Source organism: Cyrtonyx montezumae, unplaced genomic scaffold (genome assembly GCF_038088225.1).
Source record: "Cyrtonyx montezumae isolate F1298 unplaced genomic scaffold, pur_monq_1.0 scaffold_3, whole genome shotgun sequence".
Lineage (NCBI taxonomy): Eukaryota > Metazoa > Chordata > Aves > Galliformes > Odontophoridae > Cyrtonyx > Cyrtonyx montezumae.
In genome coordinates, this window is record NW_027072034.1 from 21566680 (window position 1) to 21592228 (window position 25549).

Below are 25549 nucleotides of genomic sequence, written 5' to 3' on the forward strand. Positions count from 1 at the left end.
GGGCATCGCCTCCCTGCGGCTCCGAACTTCCGCCTTCCGGGAGCGCGAGGGGCGGGCGCTCGCGGAGCGGCCAATCGGCGGCGCCCACGACCTTCCCTGCACAAGTCGGAGCCGTCGGGCCGGGGCGCCGCCACTGCGGCCGCGGGCGTCGGCGGCGATGGTGTCGGCCGCGGCCTCTGTCGGCCGCCTGGGCTCCGCGCTGCCCTTCCTGCTGGTGCTCCTCGACCTGCAGTACCAGGGTGAGGGGGCGCGGGGAGGCGTCGGGGGGAGGCGGAGGCGGAGGTCCCGTCCCGCCGTCAGGCCCCGGGGGAGGCCGCTTCTGGGAAGGGCGCGGGACAGGAGGAGGCCGCGAGCTGCCACCTCAGCGGGCCCAGGGCGTGAGGCGGCCCCATGCCGGGGCCGTGCCTGTGAGCCGGGCCCCAGAGCTGCCCTGGGGCCGCTGGGTCCTCGCTATTCTGTCCCTTGAGAGTGCCCTAGTAGGGTTTGTGGGTCGTTCCAGAGGCGTTCACAGCGCTTTGCATTGTCGGTGCCCGACCTATGGCTTTGCCGATGCTTCTGATGGTTGTCTTGAAGTTGTTCATGTTTTATTTGACCGTTTGCTTTCCTTTTGCCTCACTATTAGTATGTGAAAATCATGAGACCGGTTTTATCTGCCCCTCCCGTGGCCTCGTTTGCTTTCCGAGTATGCTGTCAGTAACACCTGTGTAGTCAAACTTATTCTCAGGCTGCTGTTAAATGTACGACTTGGTTATACAGTGTTGCAGGTAGCTCAGCATGAGGAATGTCCTCTCACCGTGCTGGCGAGCTGCCGTGGAACTGACACCATCAATCACAGAATTGTAGGGCTTGGAGGGGACCTCTAGAGATCATCTTGTCCAGCCCCCAAGATAAGATAACCCCTAGGATAATTCTCCAGACATAGGGCTGACTTGGGCTTGGTATTAAAAGTTTGCTCCTTAATGTGCTGAACTAAAGAATATTTCAGCTGGCCAAGAGGTGACGTGAACATACGGTGGCAAACATACTCTGTATTCCAAGGCTGCTCCTCTGTGATGTTGGATGGGTTTCTTGGGTGTGTGCTCTGGACCTGCTGGGGGAAAAACAGTAGTCGTTGTCCACGTATGCTTCTTTCTCTGAGTAAATAAGTTCAGTTGGAAATATTTTTGGAATCTTTGGTGTTGCAGGGAAGTTCTGTTTCACTCCTTCCTGTCCTGTTTTCTGAATTCCTTCCCATTTGATATAAGTTGACTCTTGGGAAGAGCAATCCTTCAGGACTTGTCATCCATGCTAATGGTGACCAAATATTGGCAAGTGAAAGGGATGAGAGGAGTACTGTTCCTCTTTTAGTGCTTCATCTTCAGACAAGAGAAATTTAATAAGGGGAAGAAGGAGTGAGTTTCAAGTATACAGAGCTCAGTTCATCACTGTGGGTACTGTTGGGTGTTTCTCACACACCAATCCCATATGTTTCTTCCCTGAGTTTGGGAAGGTTTTGTATCTCACCATAAATCATGAAAGGGTAGTTGTATGGTGGGCAGGGGGGGGAATCTGTGCTCTGAGGCTTTCTCTGGGCTTTTTCCTATCAGTCATGAAACTGCTTGTTCACTTCTTCCTTTGCTCACACTTGTCACTGAGAAACTTGTTTGCATGCATAGAAAAGCAAAGCCCAAACCTATTTATAAATAGCAGACAACTTGAGACTTGTATTGAACGCATGGTCACTCAAATCGAAACCATCCCAAAAGCAGGATTGCTGCCTTGTGTGGCAAAATGATCACCAAACTCCTCTGCTTAAATGGAAAAGTGGTGTACCCATTTTTATTGTGAAGAGCATGACATTAAAAATTCTGTTTCTGGTACACTCACGGTCTCTGTGTTTTCACAGTCCTGTTACCCAGATCAGGAACAGGATTTGAAACAAGAAAGTTGAAAATCCAGTAGGGAGGAAGGCAGGAATGTGTGCAATTGGACAACTTTGACACTGTTCTGAAGTTTTGGGCTTTCTAAAGCTTTTTACTTTAGGAGTTGGGCTGATTATATGAGGATATAGCTGGAAGTTTGTGTGCGTTAATTGTACTTGTTATTCTAATAAAACAAAAATTCACCCAGAAAGCTATAATTTATTTGAAGTGAGTGTATTTAAGTGGAAAAACGGGTTAGCTGCACCTGTTCATCTTTCCTGCTGACCTCCTCCCTTTCAGGTGTCAGCACTGGTGCCAGTTGTTGTCTGGGAGTGCTTCTTTCCGCTCTTCTGCTCCTGCATCGGGGTTGGCTCTGAACCTGTCCTGACTGATGCTCTAGGAGCCATGGCTCCTGTGTCTGTTAGTTTGAGCTCATCACTGAAAATATGACCATTGGACATCTTTTAGGAATGATAATTCTAGGTCAAAATAATGGGAAGTGTTTAAATAGTGTGTTTGCATGTATCATTTGCTTCTTGCTGATAGCTAGCTTTTTTAGCTGTAGTGCCGAGCTGTCTGTATTTGCTTCACTGATATCTGTCTGCTGGAAAGACTGGTTGGAGTTGATTCATGTGTTTCCCAGACTGTTGAGCCAAGAGCTGCCCGAATGCCCTGTGCAGAATTTGGTTCCTCAGGGTCAGCAGCACTGGCTCCTTTGCTTGGTGCTGATCCTCAGCTGTCTGCTAGGGCAGCTGATTCAGAGCCACCACTTTCCTACTGCCAAAAAATGTGTAAGCGATATAGTAGTATGAAAAAAGCAGCACAGTGATCGGGTCTGTGCAGTGTGCCAGAGTAGTTACAGTACGTGTCAGCTTTCTTTATGGCTACACTGGCTGTATAGGCTGGAAATTCCACATTGATTTACCGTGTTCAGCAGCTTTTAGGGTCAGATTTTAATGCAAGCCCAGTAACTAGTTCTGTTTTGCAGGCAGGGAACCTGCAGTCACTTGAATTTCTGTTGTTGTTTGTGCTTTGACTTATTTCTCTACCCAAGTTGCTCCTGCTTTTCTTACAATTAGCAGTCACTTTCCTCATTTCCCTTTTCTGCTGTTACCGTCTTCAGTATTCTCAAGGAGAAAGATCTCTCCTGATGAACGTGTTATGTAACTGTAGAACTGTAGCGAGCACTGCGTGTGTGAAGGGCACTGAACAGGACGGGCACGTCTTACAGCGGAAGCTATTCTTAGGGCAGTGCTGGTGTCCCTAAATCTGAAATAAGGATGCTTGCTAAGAAATGTGAGATCTTGTGAAACCTGAATGCCTTTTTTAGGTGTATCAGAGTGCAGCGTGCAGCCTGCTTCTAGGATCCAGCTCCCCAAGTTTGAAAGATTTCGGATGTTTCTATGTGGGGAGATCATTTCACGCCTGCTTGTGGTAATGTCTGAGTTGTTGCCTGTTTACTTCCGAAGCCAGGGAGGTCTATAGACTTATTTTTCCAAACGTGTGGGAATCTTCATGCCATTTTAAAGGATGGGCAACTCAGTGGTGAAAGCTTTAAGCTTCAAAAGCAGGAAAGAAAACAAAAAATCACCACAGTGCAAAATCCAAACAGTATAGCAGATGTTTTTAATGAAAATGATATTCACGTGAAGACTACTTTGAAGTGCAGCTCAATGTATGAGGAGCTTGCTGTCGAGGAATACTTCTGTATCGTTGTCAGCTAAGCTATTTCTATTCTGTGCAAAGCACCTAGAATGGGTTTTAAGATGTTCTTTGAAAACGTTCCCCAGATGGGTTATGTGATAAGTAATGTTGCCCTTTTAACTTCACTATTTGAACAACAACATAAATTTGGGGCTTATTTTATAGTTGTTTCCGTGAACTTAGAGGAATTTGTTTGATATTGGGATTATAAAGCAAATGATAGAATTGAAGCCTTTGAATCCAGTCACATGAATTCTTGCAAGTCTTTGTAACAGGTAGTGCTTTTTCAGTGGATACAGAAGACATTTTTTTTTTTTTTTTTGCATAGGCAGCTCAATAATTTCCTCACAGTGTGTAACTGAAAGACTTGCTATCTGTACTGAAGAGTGGGAAAGGAAAATAAAGATCCTGGATGCTGAAAGCTCCTACTTCTAAGATATTGATGACTTGATGTTGAGAAATTTCTGTTCTTTTACTACAGATACTCTGTTGTTTAATCACCTTTGTGTGAAAAGCTCTTATATCTTTCCTTTAATGTACTTAGGTAGTGTAGCTTTATACTCAGACTGTAAAATAGCTTCAAGGTGCTGCTGTTGTTTGTTTCTCTTTAATTTGTTTGGTTTAATTGAAGATGAATCATAGAATAATAGGATTATGGGTTGGAAGGGATCTTTTGAATCATCCAGCTCCAACCCTGTGCCACGGGCATGGCTTCCAGCCACCAATTCAGGCTGCCCAGGGCCCCATCCAAACTGACCTGACCACCTCCAGGGATGGGGCATCTGCAGCTTTTCTGGGCAGTCTGTTCACTGAGATTGAGTTGGTGTATCTACAGTGTGGACTTAAAGTCGGCTGCTTCCTTTGTGGCACCCTTCTTTCCCTGGTGGTTGAGCAGCAGTGATTCATTAGTTTTGAACTAAAAACCTGTCCCTTCTTAAACATAAGCCTTGAATATTTGGTTTCATACCACTAGTTAAATGAAAAGGGAATTGTAACTTTAAATGTTCACATCAGAACCTGCATTGTAGAAACATTTTGCTTGGGAAGATGTAGACCTCTGTTTCAGTACCAGTACTGATCCTTATTGTATGAATCATCACAGAATTGCAGGGGTTGGAAGGGACCTCCAGAGATCATGGAGTCCAACCCCTGCCAAAGCAGCTCCCTAGCCCAGGTTGCACAGGTAGGCGTCCAGGCGGGTCTGGAACGTCTCCAGAGATGGAGACTCCACCACTTCTCTTGATAACCTCCTATTATTGTTGTACATCTTTGGTCATTCTGAACATCGATCTTGTTTTTCTTGAAGGAGCTGAGTGTGGAATAAATGCTGAAGTAGAAAAGCAGCTTGAAATGGGGAAGAAGTTATTGGCTGCTGGACAGCTAGCAGATGCTCTGTCTCACTTTCATGCAGCTATAGGTATGTATTTGAAGAAAGTAACATTTACGTTGAAACAAGTCTGATTTATACATTTTAAAGTAAGTTCGGTGGTTCAAATCCTTGAATTGAAATAGAAGCAGACAGACAACACCATTAAAAAGTGGTGTTCATTAATGCTGTATTTTCTCAGTCACATATTGTGTGTTTTAAATTGTTGGACTTCATTGTAATACGTTTATCTACAAGTGCATTATTTTTTTTTCTTTGAAGTGAATAGCATCATAGTGCTAGACAGTAATGAGTTTACTACTGAGACTTTTCTATCTGTGTCTTGGTCTAAAAATGAAAAGTGTGTGGAATATCTACTGATTCTGAGCTGTTAGCATTTTTGTTTAGGTGTTGGGGGTGGCCAGCAGTGAAGCTCAGTTATCTGCCTTAAGATTTTTTGTAATACTTTTGTTTACTTTAAAGCTCAACTGTAATCTCAGGTGAGGTAAGGAAGTGACATCCTTGTTTTTTCTTTAGGTGCGTGTCCTTGTCTGCAATTTTGTGATACTTAGAAGAAGTATAGTAGACTGTTTGCATGATTTTAAAAATATCTTTTACTGCATCTTGTTGTTTAGGTGATGTAAATTACCTTTCCTTGAGAGCCTAGACTGTCTGCTTCTCTGAACTGCTGCACAGTGAAGAATATTAAGAAAAGCCCTGTTTTCAAGGCTGATGTTCCCCTCCTGTAGTGATATTTGTACATGTGCTGGGTTTAAATGATGTCCAATTTGTAGCATCCTGCAGGTTTGACCAGCAGAACATGTATTGGCTTGAAGTTAGCCTGCAGGTTTTTATATAGTATGTGTTTTTGTCTGCCATTGAGAGAGGGTGTTGGTGCCCACCATATATTAAAGAAGTTGCTTCTGTGTAAATGGATTATGTAAAGGGTTTATGCATCTGTAATGACATTAGTCCAACATATGGGTCATTTTGGGATTACTTGTGTGCTTTTTATATGATGGAATGGGGAATGATGAATTAACAAGCTTTCAATTGCAGGCCTGTGGTGTGAGATAAAGGGTTACTATATAGGAGCTGTTTTTCCATATATATATATATATATATATTTCACCTTCAGAAGTCTTGATTATTTGGAATATACTGTATTTCTGTAATCTTTATTGTTCAATAATTAAACTGCATAAAATTACTTGTAACAAATGTTTTATTGATAAATATTCCCTGAGTTTTAAGCCATTGGAAAAATCCTATTTTTAGTCATTACAGTTTAGCTGTACCCAAAGTGTAGACAGTATTCTGATTACTGTTCATTCGCTTGCAGAGGGAGACTCTGATAACTACATTGCTTATTACAGAAGAGCCACAGTGTACTTAGCCATGGGCAAATCTAAAGCAGCAATTCGTGACTTAAGTAAAGTGGTTGAATTAAAGCAGGACTTCACATCCGTAAGTATTCTTGAAATTGGAAGCTGTTCAAGCGTTAAAGAAAAAAATTACTTCAAAGGAGGTTGTTTTTCAGGTTTTGCTAACCAGAAATAGAAAATACATTATAACTCAGAGCTTTCAATACGATAAAGTAATAGCAGTGGTGTATGTACTTGAATTTGCAAATACTCTGACATCAGTCTAGACTGTTATTCTAGAAACTAATGGTTTCATTAAGCGCGTGTTCCTCGTGGGTTTGTCCTGTGTGCTTTCCTTCTCTCATTTGCAGCTGTTCCATTTTCAGTTACCATCACTGCTCTCTCTGATGGGGGAAGGGAGAGCAGATGCCTGTGCTCTCTTCTGTCCTGATAAGTGTATGATTTGAGGCGTTTCTCCTCTCTATGGGAGCTGTCCTACTCTCACTGCCCTCCTGTGGGGCTGTTGCAAGTTCTGACTTACCCCTATCTCATTTGTGCTTACTGTATGAAGAGAGTCTGCCTAAGTAGTTGGAGATGATGTTGGAGTCCTCTCCACCTCTCCATCTCTCCACCCTCCATCTCTCATTTCCATGTTCAGTAGCTTGTCCTGTATAACTTCCAGTAAAGTAGCAGATGTTAAATTCAATGTTATGTTTATATGATAAATCAATGCAGATCATTCACTTGCCTCGTTACGTACTTGCTGTTGCTCTGAGAGTTTAGTGGAAGAACTCAATGTGGGAAAATCTAGAAATTATTTATTTCTGCTGGCTTAAAGGAAGTCTGAGCAGGTATGAGCAGGGAAGTGACTGAAGGTTAGCGTTCACTTTGTTTTGTACAACTTTTAAAGTAAGTTCTTTTGTTTGTTTTGAGTCACTGCCTTTTATTAGAAAAGTATATATCTCTCAGATGTGGTATAAAGTAATTCTTCACTGTCAGAAGACATCCTTTTAAGGACATTGTTAGTTTAAGACCAAGAACAGGTGATGTTGTCTCTGACTCAGCTTGTTAACTGTAGTAAAGTGAAACTTTGTTTCAGTTTTGTTTAGTAGAAAAAGAAATTATAATTTTCAGAATTCCAGTGTGTAAATTGAAAATAATTATTTTCTTTCATTTCAGGCAAGATTACAGAGGGGTCATCTCCTGCTCAAACAAGGAAAATTTGATGAAGCAGAAGATGACTTCAAAAATGTGGTAAGTTGGAGGCCTGAATTGGATAAACTAAGTTCCTGCTTTTAAAGTTCACCTCTGAGCCAAGATCTCAACTCTGATGTCTTAGAGAATGTGAATATATATATATATATATATCTATATCTCCTTTCCTTTAAAGGTGTTGTAGTTGAGCTACATCTTATGAATAAATGACTGATGTTAGGATGGAATAGTGAAGATGTAATCTGAAGATGCTGCATGAAGTAGCACAGCACTTTGAAAAGTCTTTTGTTTATGTGCCTAATGCTTTGTAATCTCTGCTTGATGGCATCTCTACTGGAGAGCAATCTTCTTCAATCAGAAATGTAGGATTAGTGATGTGTGACTCAATGTAAATCAGTGTTCAGTTACGTACTTTACAGTACTCAGGTGACACTGGGAAGGCACTGGGGGCCCTCATGGATTAAGCTGTCTTTTCCCAGTGATTGCTGAAGGATCCTCAGCTCTTAGTTTCATCACTATGATGTTAAAGATCCCCTCGTGTCTGCAAAGGAGTTCTGCATCCTTCATGGAAGTGTTAATAATGGTCTCTTCACGATTAGAAAGTACCCAGAGTTTCCCTGCAAGTACAGCTAGCTGTTATTCACTTGGGTCAGTTTTAATTTCAGTGGATATTTTGTGTTATCTCAGTCTTATGCTGCAAAAATAAACCTTGGAACAAAATCAACTTCATCTTTGGAAAATACTTAAAATCACTTTCCCTCTCTGTTGCATAGAGATACTGTAAGTACAAGAATAAATGAAGTTAATTATTATATTCATTTATTCTTCAATATTCACTAGTTTCAGCAGCTCTCATGTCCTTTATACCAACATAAATAGACTTTGCAAGTGTAACTGATGCTGTCTTATTGACGTTCTTTGAAGTGTGTGATGGAGAAAACAAGTTCTGTATTGCAGATTAGAGATGCTTCATGGCAATCTTTCTAGTGAGGCTGTAAGAGGATAACAGAACAGTTACAGTGTAAACTTGCAGGGCAGCTTTGTAACTATGACAATTCTAAATGCACCAGGTGATCTTGGTGTTTACTGCAGCAGCTTATCCTGAAAGTCATGTAGCAGTGGCTCCTCCTGCTGCTGCTTGCTCAGTAAGGTTCTTGGGTGTGAGCATGCAGTCTCCAGCTGCAGGTTGAATTGCATGCAGCCCTGCTGTTTGCACTGCAGGAGAATGTCGTCCAGCTCTGCTTAACTGAGGCCATCATTGCTGCAAAAGCAATTGGATGATGTCAGTGTTGATTTTGAGTTTGTGAATGCATCTCTTTGCAGTTACCATTTTCCTGACTATTGCTTAGTAACATGTGTGGAAATGCTTTTTTTCCAAACCAGCTGAAACTCCAGACAATTATAGATAGCTGTTTTTCTTCAGTCACATAGTTTCACTCTTCAGTTGGGCTTTTAGTCAGAAGTAGAACAATTTCTTCTCAGTAGTTGACTTAGATTCCATGTTGGCCCTAAAATCTTAGTTCTGGTTTCCTTGGTTCTGTGAACAGTATTGCTTATGTACTTTCTTAGTGATTATGGCAAGTGATATGTTTTGAAGAGAATATTTTTCAGTTGAATACATTATATTCGACAAAATATGATATTAAAATAATCCTCTATAGTAGGCTTGTTTATTCATTTGGTAGAGAATCTCATGTTATTGTGAGTATCTTGACTCCAAAGTAAAATACTTCTTTGAAGGACTACTGAGATGTCTCTTTTGCTTTCTTTCAGATAGACAGTCTGGTTGTTCTCTCAGATCTCGTTCTGGCAGTGTGCTTACTTCTGAGTACGAGAATGTTTAATCTTGAAATGAGAGGAAATCAGAGCACAGTATTGTGAAACTTTTAACATTCTGTTTCTCTGTGACACTGATTTTTATATATATGAGAAGAAGGGAGAGGTACAGGAAAGCTTTTTAGAGATTTTGGTTTCTAAGTGACTTTGAGACGTGGACATCCAGGCTCTCCATCTTGGTTACTAAAGCAACAGAGACAAAGTAAGCAGTAGTCTCAGAAACTTTTGACTCATACTGCAAGTCAGCTGACAAGAACCCAAAAGGAGTAAGTAATTCATTGCTGAAAGTTAAAGTTCCTTCTATACTAGTACAGATATGACCCAAAGAAGTGCCACTAGGACCTCAATAGCTTTTAGGCTACGATTCAGTTCTTTCATCCCTAAAATTGTATGTTTCATGTTTGCACTGAGTACATAATCTCTGTTCTGCTTTTTGACTGAGAAAGTGAGGACCTGAATGGCTATCTAACCTTTCACTTTGTCATCCGGATAGCGCTAACTAGGTTGCTGTCATTCTCAGTAAGCATGTAACACATCAGCAAATGGAAGTATCCAAACCTGGATCTAAATTGTGGTGAGACTTTGACTATTCCACATTTGTCATGCATCTGTTTTAAGTCTGCAGTCACTGTAATCCAATAGCCATGTAACAGCCTGGTCATACCTTTGAGCCTGCAGAAGCTGACTCATATAAAGGTGTGGAGAAGGTGCTATGTTTCAACCTCTGTTATTCTTTCTCACTCCAAGGGAAGTCTTCATTTGAAGAAAAATCATCTGGTTCCTTGAGTATGGGAGTTTTCAGGACAGTGTGTAGTGGTTGTGGTATTGAGGACATGATCTGCTTACTGAAATGATTAAGAAGGAGGTAAATGTGAGTGATATTACCTTTCATGGTGATTTTTTTTTTCCTGAGAAAATAATTTTGTGGGTGAGATGAGCTTTCTTGTGGCAAAGCCAATCATTTTGGTTTTATGCCCTTGGCTGACAGTAGATGTATTATCAGATGTGATTTCAGTGATGGTGATTTGTTTTTGTTTGGTTTAAGGCTGGAGATCAGATCTTAAAATGTTCCTCACTTTTGAGTTCGAGAAACCAGCTCAGCATTTGAAAACTAAGAGAAGTGATTTTACTTGGGCTACTGGAGGAGGGACATGTAGGAAGAAGGCAGTTGCTACTGCCTCATATTACACTTGAGTCAGTGTTGCCAGGATTGCTTTCCCTGTGTTCCAGAAGCTGTGAGTGGTGTAATGTGAACTGCCTGCAAATGTTATTTTCTCATAGCATATTCTCCCAGTCTGTCAAATCCCAGTGGAAATACTGAAATGTCTCTTTCTTTCCTGTCCTTCCTCCATCCTCTCATGGAGTTGTGTTCCTTGAAAGGATTGTCTGAAGAGTTCAGCAGATGAAGTTGTTCTGGAGGGAATTCTTTCTGCACAGTTTTATACTACGTGGAAAGGTTTTGTGAGGACCTTAAACTTCTTTAAAGTTGTGTGTTTGCTAGAGGGAGCAGTACTTCTGTTCAGGTGCTTCTATGTGAGACAGTACTGTCTGTCTTAAGAGCATTGGTGGCAGTGGGAATGCCTGACTGGGAAGGGTGGGAGCACCAACAGAGTCAACAGAGTGAATTTGGGAGCATGCCAGTGCTCAAAACTAAGGCCTCAGCCCATGAAAGCCCTGCAATATTTATTTATATGAGGTTTTCAGTGAAAATTAAAGGAATAATTATATACTCTGGTTTTCACATCCTTTCAAATCCTCTTTTTATTGTAAGTCTGACTGATGTTCACATTTGCAGTGTGTTGCATTAAATACTCAAGATTGAGATTTCCTAAATACCCTTCCAAGGGAGACAACTACATGAGCACTTAAAAACTGGAGATTGAAGTTTCCACTTGCAGCTCCACTAGATGTCAGCCAAAACTAAGTGGCTGAGCGTGGTATGTGTGCAGATGCTTTTCTCATCTAGCGAAGGCTGTGGTTGCAAAACACACTTTTATTTATTTTTTATTTTTTACTTTGGTCAGCATTTTGGATGTAGATGGAAGAGGCCATCTTATGTCACTGTAGGTTTCCAAATGCAAGTTTGCTTAGCTTAATATTTTGTTGCATTAAATCTGAATGTTTCTCTGAGCTGATACAATCATCCCTAGCTTCCTGCGTAAAGAGTGAAAGATGTATTTAAACACTTCCTTTTTTCCATCTAACATCGTGACTGTGTTATCTAATATATTGCTCTGCCAGTGCAGAGCTTTCCTTTGTGTTCTGTTCATCGCTGTCTTGATTTCTGATGAAACAAACTACAGAGATTCCTACAGCCCTCTTAAAAGCAGCAAGCATCAACAAGTCCAAGTGCTGTATCTTACCACAACAGCCCTAGGCAACACTACAAAGCTTGGGCAGAGTGGCTGGAAGACTGTGTGGAAGAAATGGAGCTGGGGGTGTTGGTTGATGCTCAGCTAAATATGAGAGCCAGCAGTGTGTCCAAGTAGCCAAGAACACCAGTGGAATTCTGGCTTTTATCAGAAATAGTGCAGTCAGCAGGAGCAGGGTGATCGTGTGGCTGATGCTTCTGTTCTGTTCAATCTTTCTCAACTGGGTGGAGGGGAAGGGAAGGGTTGTTTTTTTTTTTTTTTTTTGTCCTGGGATGATCCTCCACTTTACTGAGAGAATAAAATAATGCAACACCTGTAAGTGGTAAATCTGCAGCAGACAATTACTTACAGTAACAAAACCATTCCCATATGATGGCCTGTTTTCTCTAAGGTTTTGGGGATGTTTTTTCTTTTTGGTAGTGAATGAAAGCTGCTGTAACAGATGGTTAATGCTTGTTGCTGTAACTTAAACTGCAACCAGGTATTCTAATCCAAACATCAAAGACAGCGAAGGATGCTGTGCTGAAAAGTGGTGGCTGTGTTCTGGAACATGTTCACCACTAGCAGTGTGCTTGCAGAGCATATAGCTTAGGGTGAGCATGCAGAGTACTACTAGATTTGACTTAGATGTGTATTAACTCAGCTGAAATGGGATTTCTTTAATACCTTACTCCTTTCTAGGAAATCTAACGTCCTAAGTGCAGGTAGTCCCAGTCTTACTATTCCACAGGAAAAGGAGGAATGATTGATATGTGATTTGTTATCAGTAATGGTGTGAGTCCCCTGATCGCTGGGCAAAAGGACAGGAAAAACTTGGAAAATAAACCAAAAGTATCAAACAACTGCATTGTATTTCCTTTCTCTGGGTGCCTGATGAAGAGACCTTTTTTTGCTTTAATTAACATGACTGATTTAAACAGCATGTTAGTACACTAATTATTAATTATCAAGAGTATATTTTCATCATACAGAGCATTAACCGAAAGTTTAATGGCTTAGCTTGAATGATAGCTTGAGAGGTTTTTGCCTTTGCTTTAACTGAACAGTTTGTACTATCTTGTGTTATCCAGGATGCTTCACTCAAATGATCTCTAATCCAGTTTGATTTGTCTGCGTGCTTATGATGTTGCTTTTCCTATTTTACTGATGGTTTGGTGCAAGTAATTTACAAAAAACTTAGTATGTCTAAAGAATGCAATTACCATAAGTTGAAGTGGATAAAGCTCGTTAGTAGAAAAGAGTTCTTTGTTTTTAAAAGAAAATGCTGAGAAACTGAGGGAGAAAATTAGGTCTGTCCTGGAACTGAAGAATTCAGAACTTGAGAGAGGTCTTTAATTTCTGAACTTTATAAATCACAGATGTAGATATTTGCCTCTGTCACATTCTCCAGGGCTGGGGGAGAATGAAGCTGCACGCTGACAAGGGTTTATAAGCAGAATTTCTGTTCTAACCAGGAGAAGAGCTTTTTGAAACGTGTATTAGGAGTCAACTTACTAAAGACAAAGCTCTTTGATTGCCTTCCTCTGTTCTTGTGGAGAGTGTAGGAGGATAAAGGAGTATTTTCAGGCCTAAGTACAACTTGATTTCTGTCAAAGGAAAAGGAAGCAACTTCGTAAGGTTCAGAAAGACTTTATATGAAGATTCTAAGACAGAGGTGAGACCTGATCATGTTTCTCATGTTCCATTAAGGCTTTTCCCTTTCATTTAGTTAAGTGTTAGAACCAGGGGCCTTCTGTTGAAGGAGTTCTGAGGACTATTGTTGAGTTACGCAAGAGACTTGAGCACGGAGTGTGAGCATTTGAAGAGCTTTGAACAGAAAAAAGGAAGGGGCAATTTGAAGATCCAGGAGGAGAGGGAAAGGTACAGGATTACTTTTATTTAATAACTGTCTGCAGAAAGATTAACTTGGTTACAATTGAGAGGACCATGACTTCCTGAGGCTGGTGGAAAGGAACACTTGTTGTGTATTAATTTGTCCAAAGGTGAGTGATCAAGCTGGGGTGAGGGGAGGAATTAAGAGTTTTCAAACTTCTGAAATCTTGTGTAAAAGCTTAAAATGTCTCTCTGGAATTTGGAGTTGGAAACGCTTTTGGTAGAATTTTAAAACTCGCTTTTATGCAGCTTTAATCAGTTCCCCATATTACGATTAAAAATGGGGGGAAAAAAAAAGACTTTAGAGCAAGCAATTCAGTCTCTCCTCATGTTCATGTTTGCAGCTCAAATCCAATCCCAGCAATAACGAGGAAAAAGATGCCCAAACCCAACTGACAAAATCTGATGAGCTGCAGCGCCTGTATTCACAAGCATTGTCTGCATACCAGCAAGAGGATTATGAAGCTGCAATTCCTCTTCTTGATGAAATCTTGGCAGTAAGTGTTAAGTAAAATGCTGCTGTCCACTGGGATGGATAGTAACCTGTTGTAGTGAACCTGCTTTATCATGGAGGTTGGACTCAATGATCTCTACATGTCCCTTCCAACCCTTATGATTCTGTGGTACAGAGAAAAGGAAATAGAAACTCCTGTCTGTGTTTTTAATAGCTTCTTCACTGATGAGAGAGTGTGTAATTGGCTTCATTTTGCTGAGCACAGTGAGTTCATTCTGAAGTTGGAGAGTGTAGAGCATCAGCAGCAACAATATTTTAAAAAGATCATTGTAGTTATACATAACCTTGCTCCAAATAACAAAGTTTTGCAAATATAGAAGATGTAGGTGTTTTTCATCTGGATTTAATAAAGGAGATGTAGGCGTTTTTCATCTAGATTTTCCTTTGCTGATAATTCAGGCAATTTGTGCTGAATACAAAACTTGGTAAAGGGTAGTTTGTCACCTAAGAAGTGAGTACTTCTCTTGTCTTGAGAAACAGAGTAATAAAAGATGAGTAGCATCACAAAGTTCAAAACGTATGCAGCTACCTGTGTTCTCAGCTGATTCATTAGAGTGTGTTTGTTGAATCTCACTCAGTAAAAGTAGCCTGTAGCCTGTGTTGAATAATTCAGTCTTGTGTGCCATACAGAAATCTGTTACACAGCAGTTAACTGCTACATGCATATCAAAATCGACGTTTTCTTCACCAAAAAAGCTGATGTTGTAAATTCTAAATCAACAAAGCACGAGGGTACACTTGAGGGAGCAGGGGGAATTAGAAAAGCCTTGTTCTCTAAAACCAGAATTTAAAAACAAAGGGTAGCTCAGAAGAAATTCTGTAAAAGGAATCGCCTATCATATTTCTTCGGAAGTAATTATCTTTGCCCTTCTGTGACATTGTTCCTTCTGTGTAAATGGTTAAAATAAAGTTATTGAGGTCAAATCTTGCATAGCTGAAGTGTACCTGCAGGCCTCTTTCTAGAGGACAGCTGACAGCTTGGTCCTTGCTGTTCATTTACCTGTGTTTTTTTGAGAAGATGTAATAATTTATGGTTCTGATATCTTTCCCTGGAGGCTCAGCACACTGCCCCAGTTTAAGCAGGGCCAGTAGATTTAATTCATCTCCCTGCATGAGCTCATTGAATCATCTACGAATTCTTCAGGCCTTTGTTTTCTATTTGGGCAGGTGTGTCACAGCATCCACCAGGAAGCAGAGATGCTAATTTTATGTGCTCTGCATGCAGCTTGAACCGTATGCTCTTGCAGTTGGCAAAATGAAATTTAATGGGACTCTTCTTATGTTGGGGAGAAAAAGAAGTGAGCTATTGCGAACCAAAGTCAAGCTTTAATTTTGATTTCTCAAGGTTTGTGTTTGGGATGCAGAGCTACGGGAACTTCGAGCTGAGTGTTACATAAAGGAAGGGGAGCCAAGCAAAGCAATTAGTGACTTGAAAGCCGCTGCCAAATTAAAGAGTGATAACACTGAAGCCTTCTATAAAATCAGCAGAATATATTATCAGCTGGGGGACCATGAATTATCACTCAGGTAATTTTATTGCTTGCTGTAATTGTAAGTACTGAGACTAATGATGAAAGTCACGATAAACTGTGAAACAGCTACATTGTCTGGTTTTTGGATGGAGCAGCAACTCCGGTCTGAAAGCTAAGAACTGTGAAGACATCATGTTTATTCCTGTCAGACCAGATCCAGAACCATCAAACATTTGTTTACCATTTCAATACCCTTCCATTCCTCTGAAGTTGAAGGTATTGTCATACGTTCCTTAGTCAGTCCTGCAGATAACTCTGCTTGCCTGATTCACACTGTGAACACCACACTCCTTGTGCTCAGCTGTACAAATGGTATAATTTTTGTACACGAGTGGTTTCTGTGAAGCATTACTGGAAAAAAATTGATTTTTTTCTTTAGAGTGTGCGACAAGGGCTGGTGGCTAAAAGCTGTGCTTAATTAACATCACACAAATGGATTTTACAGCTGGTCAGATCTTGTTTTTGCATATTCAACTTGGTAAACATCAAGTAGCTGACTTGTTTGCCTTAGAGATCACGGTTCCAGAGTATATTTAACCTCTGTCTATAGCTCACTTGTGTGGTGATTTTTAGTAGCTGACCGTTACTTGGCGCTTCCTGTGATCGTTGGGATTTGTCCTCTGAAATCCACACGTGGGCCTCCTCTTTTAATAACCAAATCTTAAGCTTTGGTGAATACTTATAATAAATGTTAATATATTTGAACGGAGGGGTTGACTGTTTAAAGAAATAAACTCTTGTTTGGACAGCTTATAAATGCTGCATTGTGTCTCTAGATTAAATTCCATAATGCGTGGTGTTTCCTTTTTATTTATTTCTTCTCTCCTGTGAAAAGTGAGGTCCGGGAGTGTCTGAAGCTTGACCAAGACCATAAGCAATGTTTCTCTCTTTATAAACAAGTAAAGAAACTCAATAAGCAGATTGAGTCAGCGGAGGAATTCATCAGAGAAGGCAGGTAAGTGTTCATTGTATTAACAGAGAGAAAGTGAGTGCTGAGGTGTCAACAAGTTATTGAGTGAGGAGCTGATTAAGTGATGCTTTTTGCATGTGTTAGCTGAAGTGGGTGACGGAGCACAGCTATCAAATTACAATCAAAATAAATATTGATTCATGCAGTCAATTCCAAATTCTTTTTGATACCGCTGTCTTCTCTTGGCATACTTCATGGAACCGGTTTTAAGACTGAGGCAGGGATAAAATCTGTCAACTCAGGTGTTGTAAGACTTCATCTTTCCACTGAAGACCAGGGAGTTCTGCAGTGCCTCAATAACTGAAGTGGAATTGGTCCATAGCTGTCTTATGTACCCTGTTCAGTGCTGCTGTGTTCTTCTACTTCGTGCTTCGTTTCGGTTTTACAAGTTCCCGGGTGTGCAACATCCAATTGTGAGGAACTGTTGCCTTGCATCACAACTTTGACAAGTGTAGCCAGATTACATTTTAAATTACTTTATACTTCATAGTATGGAATGTGGTAAATGTTTATGCTTTATAAAACAGATATCAAGATGCTATCAGTAAATATGAATCTGTAATGAAAACTGAGCCTGATGTCCCAGTTTATGCTACTCGTGCCAAAGAAAGGATCTGTCACTGTTTATCAAAGGTAATTCTGCTTCTAATTCTCCCTCCAAATTTCTTTAAAAACAAAAAGCGTCACTCTACTTGGGGAACCTTGTTTTCCTTTCTCCTTTTCAGAACCAGCAGGCTACAGAAGCCATAACAGTTTGTACACAAGTTCTGCAACTGGAACCAACCAATGTGAATGCCCTGAAAGACAGAGCAGAAGCTTACTTGCTGGAAGACCTTTATGAAGAAGGTACACGTGTGCATTTTGTACATTTTTATGGTCAGTTTAGAAGTCATCATGAAATGAGGCTTTCCTCTACCCTAGTATGTGCTCACCACAGAGGGAAAGTATTGGCCATTGTTTCATCTCCACAGGTCTCCTTAGTGCTGCCAGGAGCAGTAAGCAGGTTTTGCTTGGGGCTGCTTTTTGTGTGTGGACTTTGCTTGCCATTGAGCTTGTAGACTGGCAGCCCACACTTTTGGGTTGTAGGTAGAACCTTACCAAGAAGTGCTTCAAGAAGTTTATTTTTTACTGAATTCTCTGGTGTTCTGAGGAAGATAATGGGCCAGCAGATATTTTGAGGGATGTCCTTGGGATGCTTTGCTGGAAGCTTACTGATGTTGTGGGGAACCAGGTTGCATGAATCACCAGTGCAATTGTTACTGGTATGCATATGTGCTCTTAGGGAAGAGACTAGTTCAGTTAGCATAACTGCTGAAGAGGCAAAATGCTCTGAGTAGGAAGAGGTTCCTGTGGAACTTAGCTTGCTTTGTTAGGATGGTGGAAGTGTGCTGGTAAAGCTCTGAGTGAAGGATCTCTCAGGGTTAGCTGTGAGAAAGCGACTTCACAGAGCTGAGAACTGGGTGAATGGTGAAGGTGTTGTCTACAAGTAAAAGCAAAATGTTATGAGATAATCCTGGTTTACAGTTCTGCTTCTTTGTGTGGCCCAGGATGATGGAGTTGAATTTGAGTTCTCTGGGTTTCCTTGTGGCTTATGGAAAAGATAACAGAAGCCAGCTGCCTCACCTGGGCTTTCCCCCACACTGTAGCAGCTGTCCTTGCTGCTGAAAATTGCCTTCATCAGCAGCCTTATCAGTATTTGTTTTCCAAGTGGCACTGGTTGCAAATGCCCTTTGCAGTCTTCCCTTTCAAAGAGCACACAAGCTGTGTGATAGCTATATTTTTTTCTGCACCCAGCTCTGTGGATATTCTGTAGGCAGAGAGACTAAAAATCACCTCTAGAGCAGGGAAATGACAAAATGACACATCTGCTGGGGGTGTGCTGGACCCACTGGCTGTTCTTCACTTCCTGTAAGACAGAGTACCATGGGAATGTTACTTGGTCCATATTCAGCCTTGCAGAATAGGGTCCAAGTAATTGGTGTCTCATTATGTTGTGTTGTTTCTTTCAGGGCACTGAGTGCCACTGTACTATATGAATATTCAAAATGTAGCTTACTGAGTCTCATTTCCTCATGAAGCCAGGCTTGAGAAGGAGACTTAGACAATCCATCTTTTCCATCCTCCTGTGCTTATTCATTCAGCAGTTTTCAAAGCCTTGGGCTGTTTCAGTCAAATGTGATAACGGAAAAGACTTGTGTGCTTTAAATCCACTGGAAAACTAGGTCCATTCATTTTATACTTAGAAAACAGTTTTCCTTTTCTGTACTCTGGTACAGCTTCACAACTGAACAAAGAAGTCCTCTTCATTGCAAATGTTGATGAGATGGCTATTCTCATTAATGGTATGCTCAGATTTATTTATTTTTGTCTTTTTGGGAAATTAATCACTGAGAGAAGGTATTGCTCACCTCTTGAAGCGAACTTCAAAAATGAGGTGCTTTTCACTTCACTTTTTTTAGGCTCTGTTGGCTCAAATGCTTGAAAACTAAGTGTAAAGAGGGCTGTGTGGCTTCAAGAAGTTGTCATTACAAGCCCTGCAGGCTTTGTGCTTCAGAAGCTGCCTAGGTCTAGTCCTTCTCTGCTGATGCTGGCAAGTCTCCTTGTTCCTTATAAAAGAAGGGGGAATACAGTATACAGTGTTTCTGAAAACAGATGGTGGCCCTTATACAAAGGCACGGCTCAAAGTGAGAAAGCTTGTTTCCTGGGCTGGAGCACTTGGGGGTCACCAAGCTCAAGCACAACTAACTGTGTTCCTCCAAATCCCTGCTGATCGGGGCCTTCCCTCTGCCCTTGACAGCAGTAAGATGGTTGCAGTTATGCTCTACTTTCCAACAGTGCCTTCATAAACAGTTGTAGATCGTCAGCGTTAATCTGCCAGAAGGTGTCTTCACTTATCCTTCAGTTTTAACTGCTATAAAATGATGGCTGATTTCCTCTCTGCTTCAGAGAACAGTGTGGAGTAATTAAAATCACAGTCTCATATTTAAAGTGGTAGATTGATTCTCTTTCTTCCCTCAAGAAAATCTCAAGCTGTAGGCACCTGTCTCCTGTTTAAGGACAGGAAACTTCAAAATCCTTATAATACAGAACTTTGAAGGAGATTATTGTTAAATGTTCAAGATGTACTTCAGAATGTGTAGCTGTGTTCTGATTCCCATTAAATGCTTTTAATTACTTCATAATCACATGGGATCCAGGGCTTGTCTCTGAAAACAGATGTGTAATGAATCCCTTTCTCCCTTACCCCACAAGTGCGAGAGTGTCTATAAAGTATCCAGCACGCATTTTTTTCTAAGAGGAAAAAACACACTGCTCCAGAATTGCTCAGGAAATTTTCTGTCTCTGAGAGACAGTCCCTGTTTCAAGAAATGCATCACTTCTGCATTGTTCCTCTAATGGATTTTACATGGATGTAGATGATCTACAGATACTCACACTCAATAAATTCTGCATGTGGAATAATAGCAAGTCTGGGTCAGGCAGGATTAGGAAAGACAGCTGAGATGTTTAGAAATATAATGCAGCTACTGCTTCAGAGACTATGAAGGCTCTTGTATTGAAAGCAGAGAGCTAGATTTGATTAAAATATTTAAATTGGAATGGGTACTCAGTGCTGATTGTTCCCTTCGTGTTACAGGACCAGATGAAAGGAAAATGAGATGTTCTGTAAAGCAGCAGGCTAGTGAGAAGCAATGATAATTCTTGTGTTAGCTCGTGAGGTATTAGTGCTTTTAGAAGTAGTGACTGAGAGGAACTGATTAAATATCTCACTCAGCATGCTTTGAATGGGTAATAAGTCTCTTGGCTTTGTAACAGCTTTTCTGCTGTCAGAGAGCTGTCATCCTTCTTCAGAAGCACCTGCTCCCAGCCCTCACCCCATAGGTGGATGGAGTTCAGGTCTAAATGAGAAACAATGCTACACTGGAGAGTGCCAGCAAAACTGAAGTCTCTTCCAATGGAAAGACAGTGCAGAATATAATTTTATGTGCTGTCTCTCAGCACCATGTGCCACTGCAAAACCCACCTTCTCATGTACTTAACATCTGCAGCCTCTAAGTAAGGGAGTCGGTTTCTAAAAAGAGGAAGCTAGTACGTTCCTTGCAAACCTGTGACCCATAAGGAGCTCAGTTCCCAGTGGCAGGGTGTGCTGTAGATGGCATGGTGCTCAGCAAGCTGAATGATCTCATCCCCGTTTGTTGGGATGGCATGATTGGATGTGAGGCAGATGAAGTACATTAGTGCTTAAAATTATTGGGGTGGTAAAACAGCATAATGAAATCCCTGCATTTGTATTATTTTTATCAGTTCCATCAGCGTGTATTAGGCACACACATCAGCAGAGGCTCCCTTTTTTCTTAATGGACTGGACAAATTGTTCTGGAAAAAAAAAAGCATAAAGCAAAATATTTTGTTGAAGCAACGAATGTTTAGTGATATAAAATTGAAATTCTCTTTCTAGTAGCATATGAAATCGTTGGAGCACTGGAAGTACTTATTTTTTTTCAATAACAAAACAAGATTGCAGTGATATCAGATGTCTGAGTAGTACAAATTCATTAGCACTTCCTGCTGTCTTGCTCAGAAACAGTGAAAAACAAATGTAACACCTGCTGAGAAATAGCAGCTGCTTGGAAATAATCTGATGGAAGTACTTTGTCTAACTTGAGAAACCTAGGAGACTTGCATCTGCAAATGAGACTGTGAGGATTGTAACAGTGAAAGAAGGATTGCTTCATTAGAGGCTTCAGCAGTAGCTTCCTGTGATAAATGCTGATATCCAAGATTGGTGCTTTAAGTGTTTGGTTACCACTTTAAAATAATAATATGGCTTACCTCAAAAAAAGGTAAAGAAATGAGGTCTTTGCAGAACTCAGAAATGCATTACAACAGCTCTCGTGCTTTCATTCCTGGCAAATGCAACTCTGGAAATAAAAGTGAGAGAGCCTTCCTCTTGGGGGGTGGTGTAGCTTAAAACATGGCTGTCTTGCAGCAATGTTTTTACACAGGGGCATAAAAAGAAAATAAGTGTATTTCACTAATGGTTATAATTGTGGTGTTGGGTGGATGAACTTACTGTTAATCTGAGGTGTGTCCTTATTGCTGTTAGAAGGAGAAGTTGCTGTGTTGGCTGAATGCACAAGGGGGAGAAGGGATATTAATATAACGATTCTGTATAATGCATCCTTCAGTGCGTGGACTGCCACTGTGCACCTGGCTTTTCCATTTCTGCTCACTGAAACTTGCTTCTTGATTTGTTTCCTCTCAAGCCTAGCTGCTCACGTTCAGCTGTGTGGCTTTATTTTAATATCAAGAGAGAGTTCTGACCAGCTTTTAATAATACCTCCTCTATTTCCCAAAAACGTGGTGAATGTAAAGGAAGAAAGGTACCTAAGTTACACGTTACACATCTTCTCTGTTTCCTAAATATAACAAAACGTACTTTGCAAGTTGAAGTCAAAGTTCCACTGTTTATAAACTGCAGTAGCAAGACTTCAGTTTGGGAAAGTGCTTGAGGTTTGTGAAAAGCTATGTCATCTTGTTCTTTCACTTTTTTTTTTTAAAGCTATTAAAGACTATGAAACGGCCCAGGCCAATAGTGAAAATGACCAGCAGATCCGGGAGGGGCTGGAAAGAGCTCAGAGGATGTTGAAGCAATCACAGAAGAGAGATTACTATAAAATTTTAGGAGTAAAAAGGTGAGACTTCAGTAACATTTCTTTCTTTCTCTCCAGAAGAATCTTAAACAAAAGTAACTAGCAATGGGAAGGAAGGAAATCAGTCCATTGGCAAGAAATCCTTCATATACGTGATCAAACATATGGTGAACAAATTGGGAAGAAAATAAAGACTGGAAAGAATCACTGAAAGCAGAAATAAATAAAACTGTGGCAAGTATTACAGTAGATTGGGAGAGTTAGAAAAGACTGAGTAAGGGAGGTACCTAAAATGCTTCTGCCACTAACCTAGGAAAAAATAATGGCTTCTCTTTTTAACAACAACCAAACCAATGTTTGGTTCTGAACGTATAATTGGTCATCTTCCTAACCATGAGTTCATGGTTTCTATTCACTGAAAACCCAGTTTCTATTCCTAATGCTTTTTGTCACCCACCTTACTATAAATTCTTCAGGCTGGGAACTTCGCTGTGTATAAAAGCCTGCAGTATTATCTTTCCAAAGAGTAAATTTAGAGTGCTAAAGGAATCCTAGAATCATAGAATGGTTTGGGTTGGAAGGGACCTTTAAGATCCTCTAGTTCCAACCCCCTGCTATAGGCAGGGATACCTCCCTCTAGAGCAGGTTGCTCACAGCCCCATCCAGCCTTGCCTTGAGTGCTTCCAGGGAAAGGAAGGGTGGGTCTCAGGGTTGCATTCTGCTTGTTCTGTTTGAGAAACTGTAGATTTATGTACATTCAGAACATTTAAGTAGCCTTCCCAATGTCCTCAATTATTCTCTTCCAGTATTTAAAACAGACCCATAGATCAGTAGTGTGGTGTAGGATCAGTTAGAAAACTAAGTTGCGTGTAATTTTATCTACCCAGAAATGCTAGAAAGCAAGAAATCATAAAAGCTTACAGAAAGCTGGCATCCCAGTGGCACCCTGACAACTTCCAGAGTGAGGAAGAAAAGAAGAAAGCAGAGAAGAAATTCATTGATATAGCAGCTGCTAAGGAAGTCCTTACTGACACAGGTAATGATTGCATTTATGCAGTGACTTCACTTTTTTTTATGGCAGTGTAAAAATGCAGCAAAGCGTAAGTTACTGCAAACGTTACAGCTTCCCTTTTCTCTTCTCCCTTGACTACCTTGGGAAAGCACCGTGCTTCAGGGCACGTTCATCTGGTTTCTCCTTGCCACTGTTTCTGATGTCAGCCCAGCCACACAAGGAAAGTTACTCTAATTGGTCAGCAGAGGTGCTTTGCGTTGCTGCCCCAGCTGCAGTGCCTTCATTTCACCTTGGTTTTGTTTCCTTCAGAAATGAGGCGGAAGTTTGACGCAGGAGAGGACCCCCTGGATGCGGAGAGCCAGCAGGGCGGGGGCAACCCCTTCCACAGGAACTGGAACACATGGCAAGGATTCAACCCCTTTGGTTCTGGAGGAGGACCATTTACATTCAAATTTCACTTCAGTTAGAGCCAGGACTGTTTCAGGTGGCCGCTGCTGTTTTTTTACTTAATTTGTTCAAAAAAAGAAATTAAAACTCAGTTCAAGATCGAAAATCTTCATTTCTTATGTTGTCCTTAACCCAGAGTCTTACTGCACTAGAAGAAAGCTACTTCTTTCTTTTAGTATTTAAAGCGAATCTGTGGTGAGCTTGACGAGCTTATACTGGCGGGGGGAGGTTGAACAAGGGCTTTGTTACTGCCTATGTATTTGTTGTGGATGCGCAGGAGATGTGTTTTTCCCACCCGTAGGAGTAAACAATAAGAGGCTATTTAGGACAGCACTTAAATGCAGCTTTAGGACTCACGTATATGCTTACAGGTACAAATGCATGTAAATATTTTTTTGAATCGGGGCCGAATAAAGGTTGGGAAGGGTAGTTGCCATAGTCTCTGCGTTAACGAATTGTTTGCCACTGTGCTCAGCAGAACGATCCGTTTCTCAGTATTTAAAGGAAACCCTCGTGGCCGTCTGTGGTATTACTGTGGAAGGGGAGGAGGCTGCGTACTGACCGAGCCCAGCAATCTCTTACTGGGAGGACCCCTTGTCAGTAGGGATATTGGAAAATGCCTGCTCGCCTTATTCATTAACCTGCGATTAATTGGATAATTTCCTCAGCTGCAGTTTTCAAATATGAAAGAAAACAAACATACAATCTATTTTTTTCGGGAGACTGTTGCTGTGATTGTGAACGCTGATGGTCGTATTGGAGGAGTTTGCACTTTAACATAACACGAAATCATCACGAGATCTGTGCAGAGCAGCACGATGCGCTGTTCCCCCTGTGCAGCGCTCTGTTCCTTCTCTGTGCGTGAGCTCCAAGCCAGCACAGGATGTGAGGTGGCCGCGTGTGAACCGGGGAATCAAACGTAAGCTGTCTCCTTCCCCACGTGGTACAGCTTCCTTCCTGTCGGGGGGAGCCACAGTGAATTAATGGTGAAGTTGTCTGAGGTGATTTTATATTGTGTAACAGCCACGGTGCTGCAAAAACAACTGCCTGTGTGTGAGGTGTGACTCTGACTTGGCCAGAAGTGCGGCGCAGTTCTGTGCGTGTGTAAAACTGGGGCAGAGCAGTGTGAGGCGGGAGGCCTTCCTGGGGCTGCAGCTGCTCAGCTGAGGCGGTCCTCTCCTTCTCTAGCGTTGAAATTACTGATGAGTTTCACCAGCAGTTGCATTCTCAGAATGCAAAAATTATCATTCTTTATCTGACTGACTTCAGTTTGAACTGGAAAACTGCAATTGGGCAGGAGGGGTCTTTCAGTTCAGCTCGTGGCATTCAAGAGCATGAGCAGCCTCAAACAAAGCACGTGAAGTCATCTGTCTGGAAGTGTAATATATATATTGCCATGGTTTTTAATTACTGTATGTGCATTTGCTTTCGAAGCACAACCCTTGTCCGCCCCAAGTACTTCACAAACCAAACTGTGGCTTCAGAAAGTGCTTTTTCAACAGCAATTTACAGGCCGGTGTTCGGTCAGCAGGAAGTTACCTTCAGGCTGATGCAGAGCGCCTGCGCTGACTTCCAGTAGTTGAGGGTACAGAAGCACTGCAGCATCCTATTAAAGCTCAGCATCAGACATTTCCAAGTTGAATGGCTCCCTAGGAGGCTGGCTTCTGATGCTTCTCAAGTGTTTCTGTTTAAACACAGTAGAGGATGCTGCTCATGCCCTGGTGAGGTCAGCGGGGCTCTCGTGGGTGCTTCTGTGGGTGGAAGCAGTCAGGAACGGGAAGGGCTATGTT

General features: G+C 41.4%; 1 protein-coding gene across 1 annotated transcript; it reads left to right on the forward strand.

Annotated features, from left to right (window-relative positions):
• Positions 1 to 91: 91 nt before the first annotated feature.
• On the forward strand, positions 92 to 23846 carry DNAJC3 (DnaJ heat shock protein family (Hsp40) member C3). Its single transcript, XM_065744121.1, has 12 exons — positions 92 to 239; positions 4912 to 5022; positions 6314 to 6438; positions 7515 to 7589; positions 13975 to 14127; positions 15490 to 15671; positions 16512 to 16631; positions 17174 to 17279; positions 17372 to 17492; positions 22210 to 22342; positions 23188 to 23336; positions 23622 to 23846. The coding sequence occupies exons 1-12, from the start codon at positions 158 to 160 to the stop codon at positions 23777 to 23779; spliced, it is 1515 nt and encodes a 504-aa protein (XP_065600193.1). The 5' UTR covers positions 92 to 157; the 3' UTR covers positions 23780 to 23846.
• The last annotated feature ends 1703 nt before the right edge of the window (positions 23847 to 25549 follow it).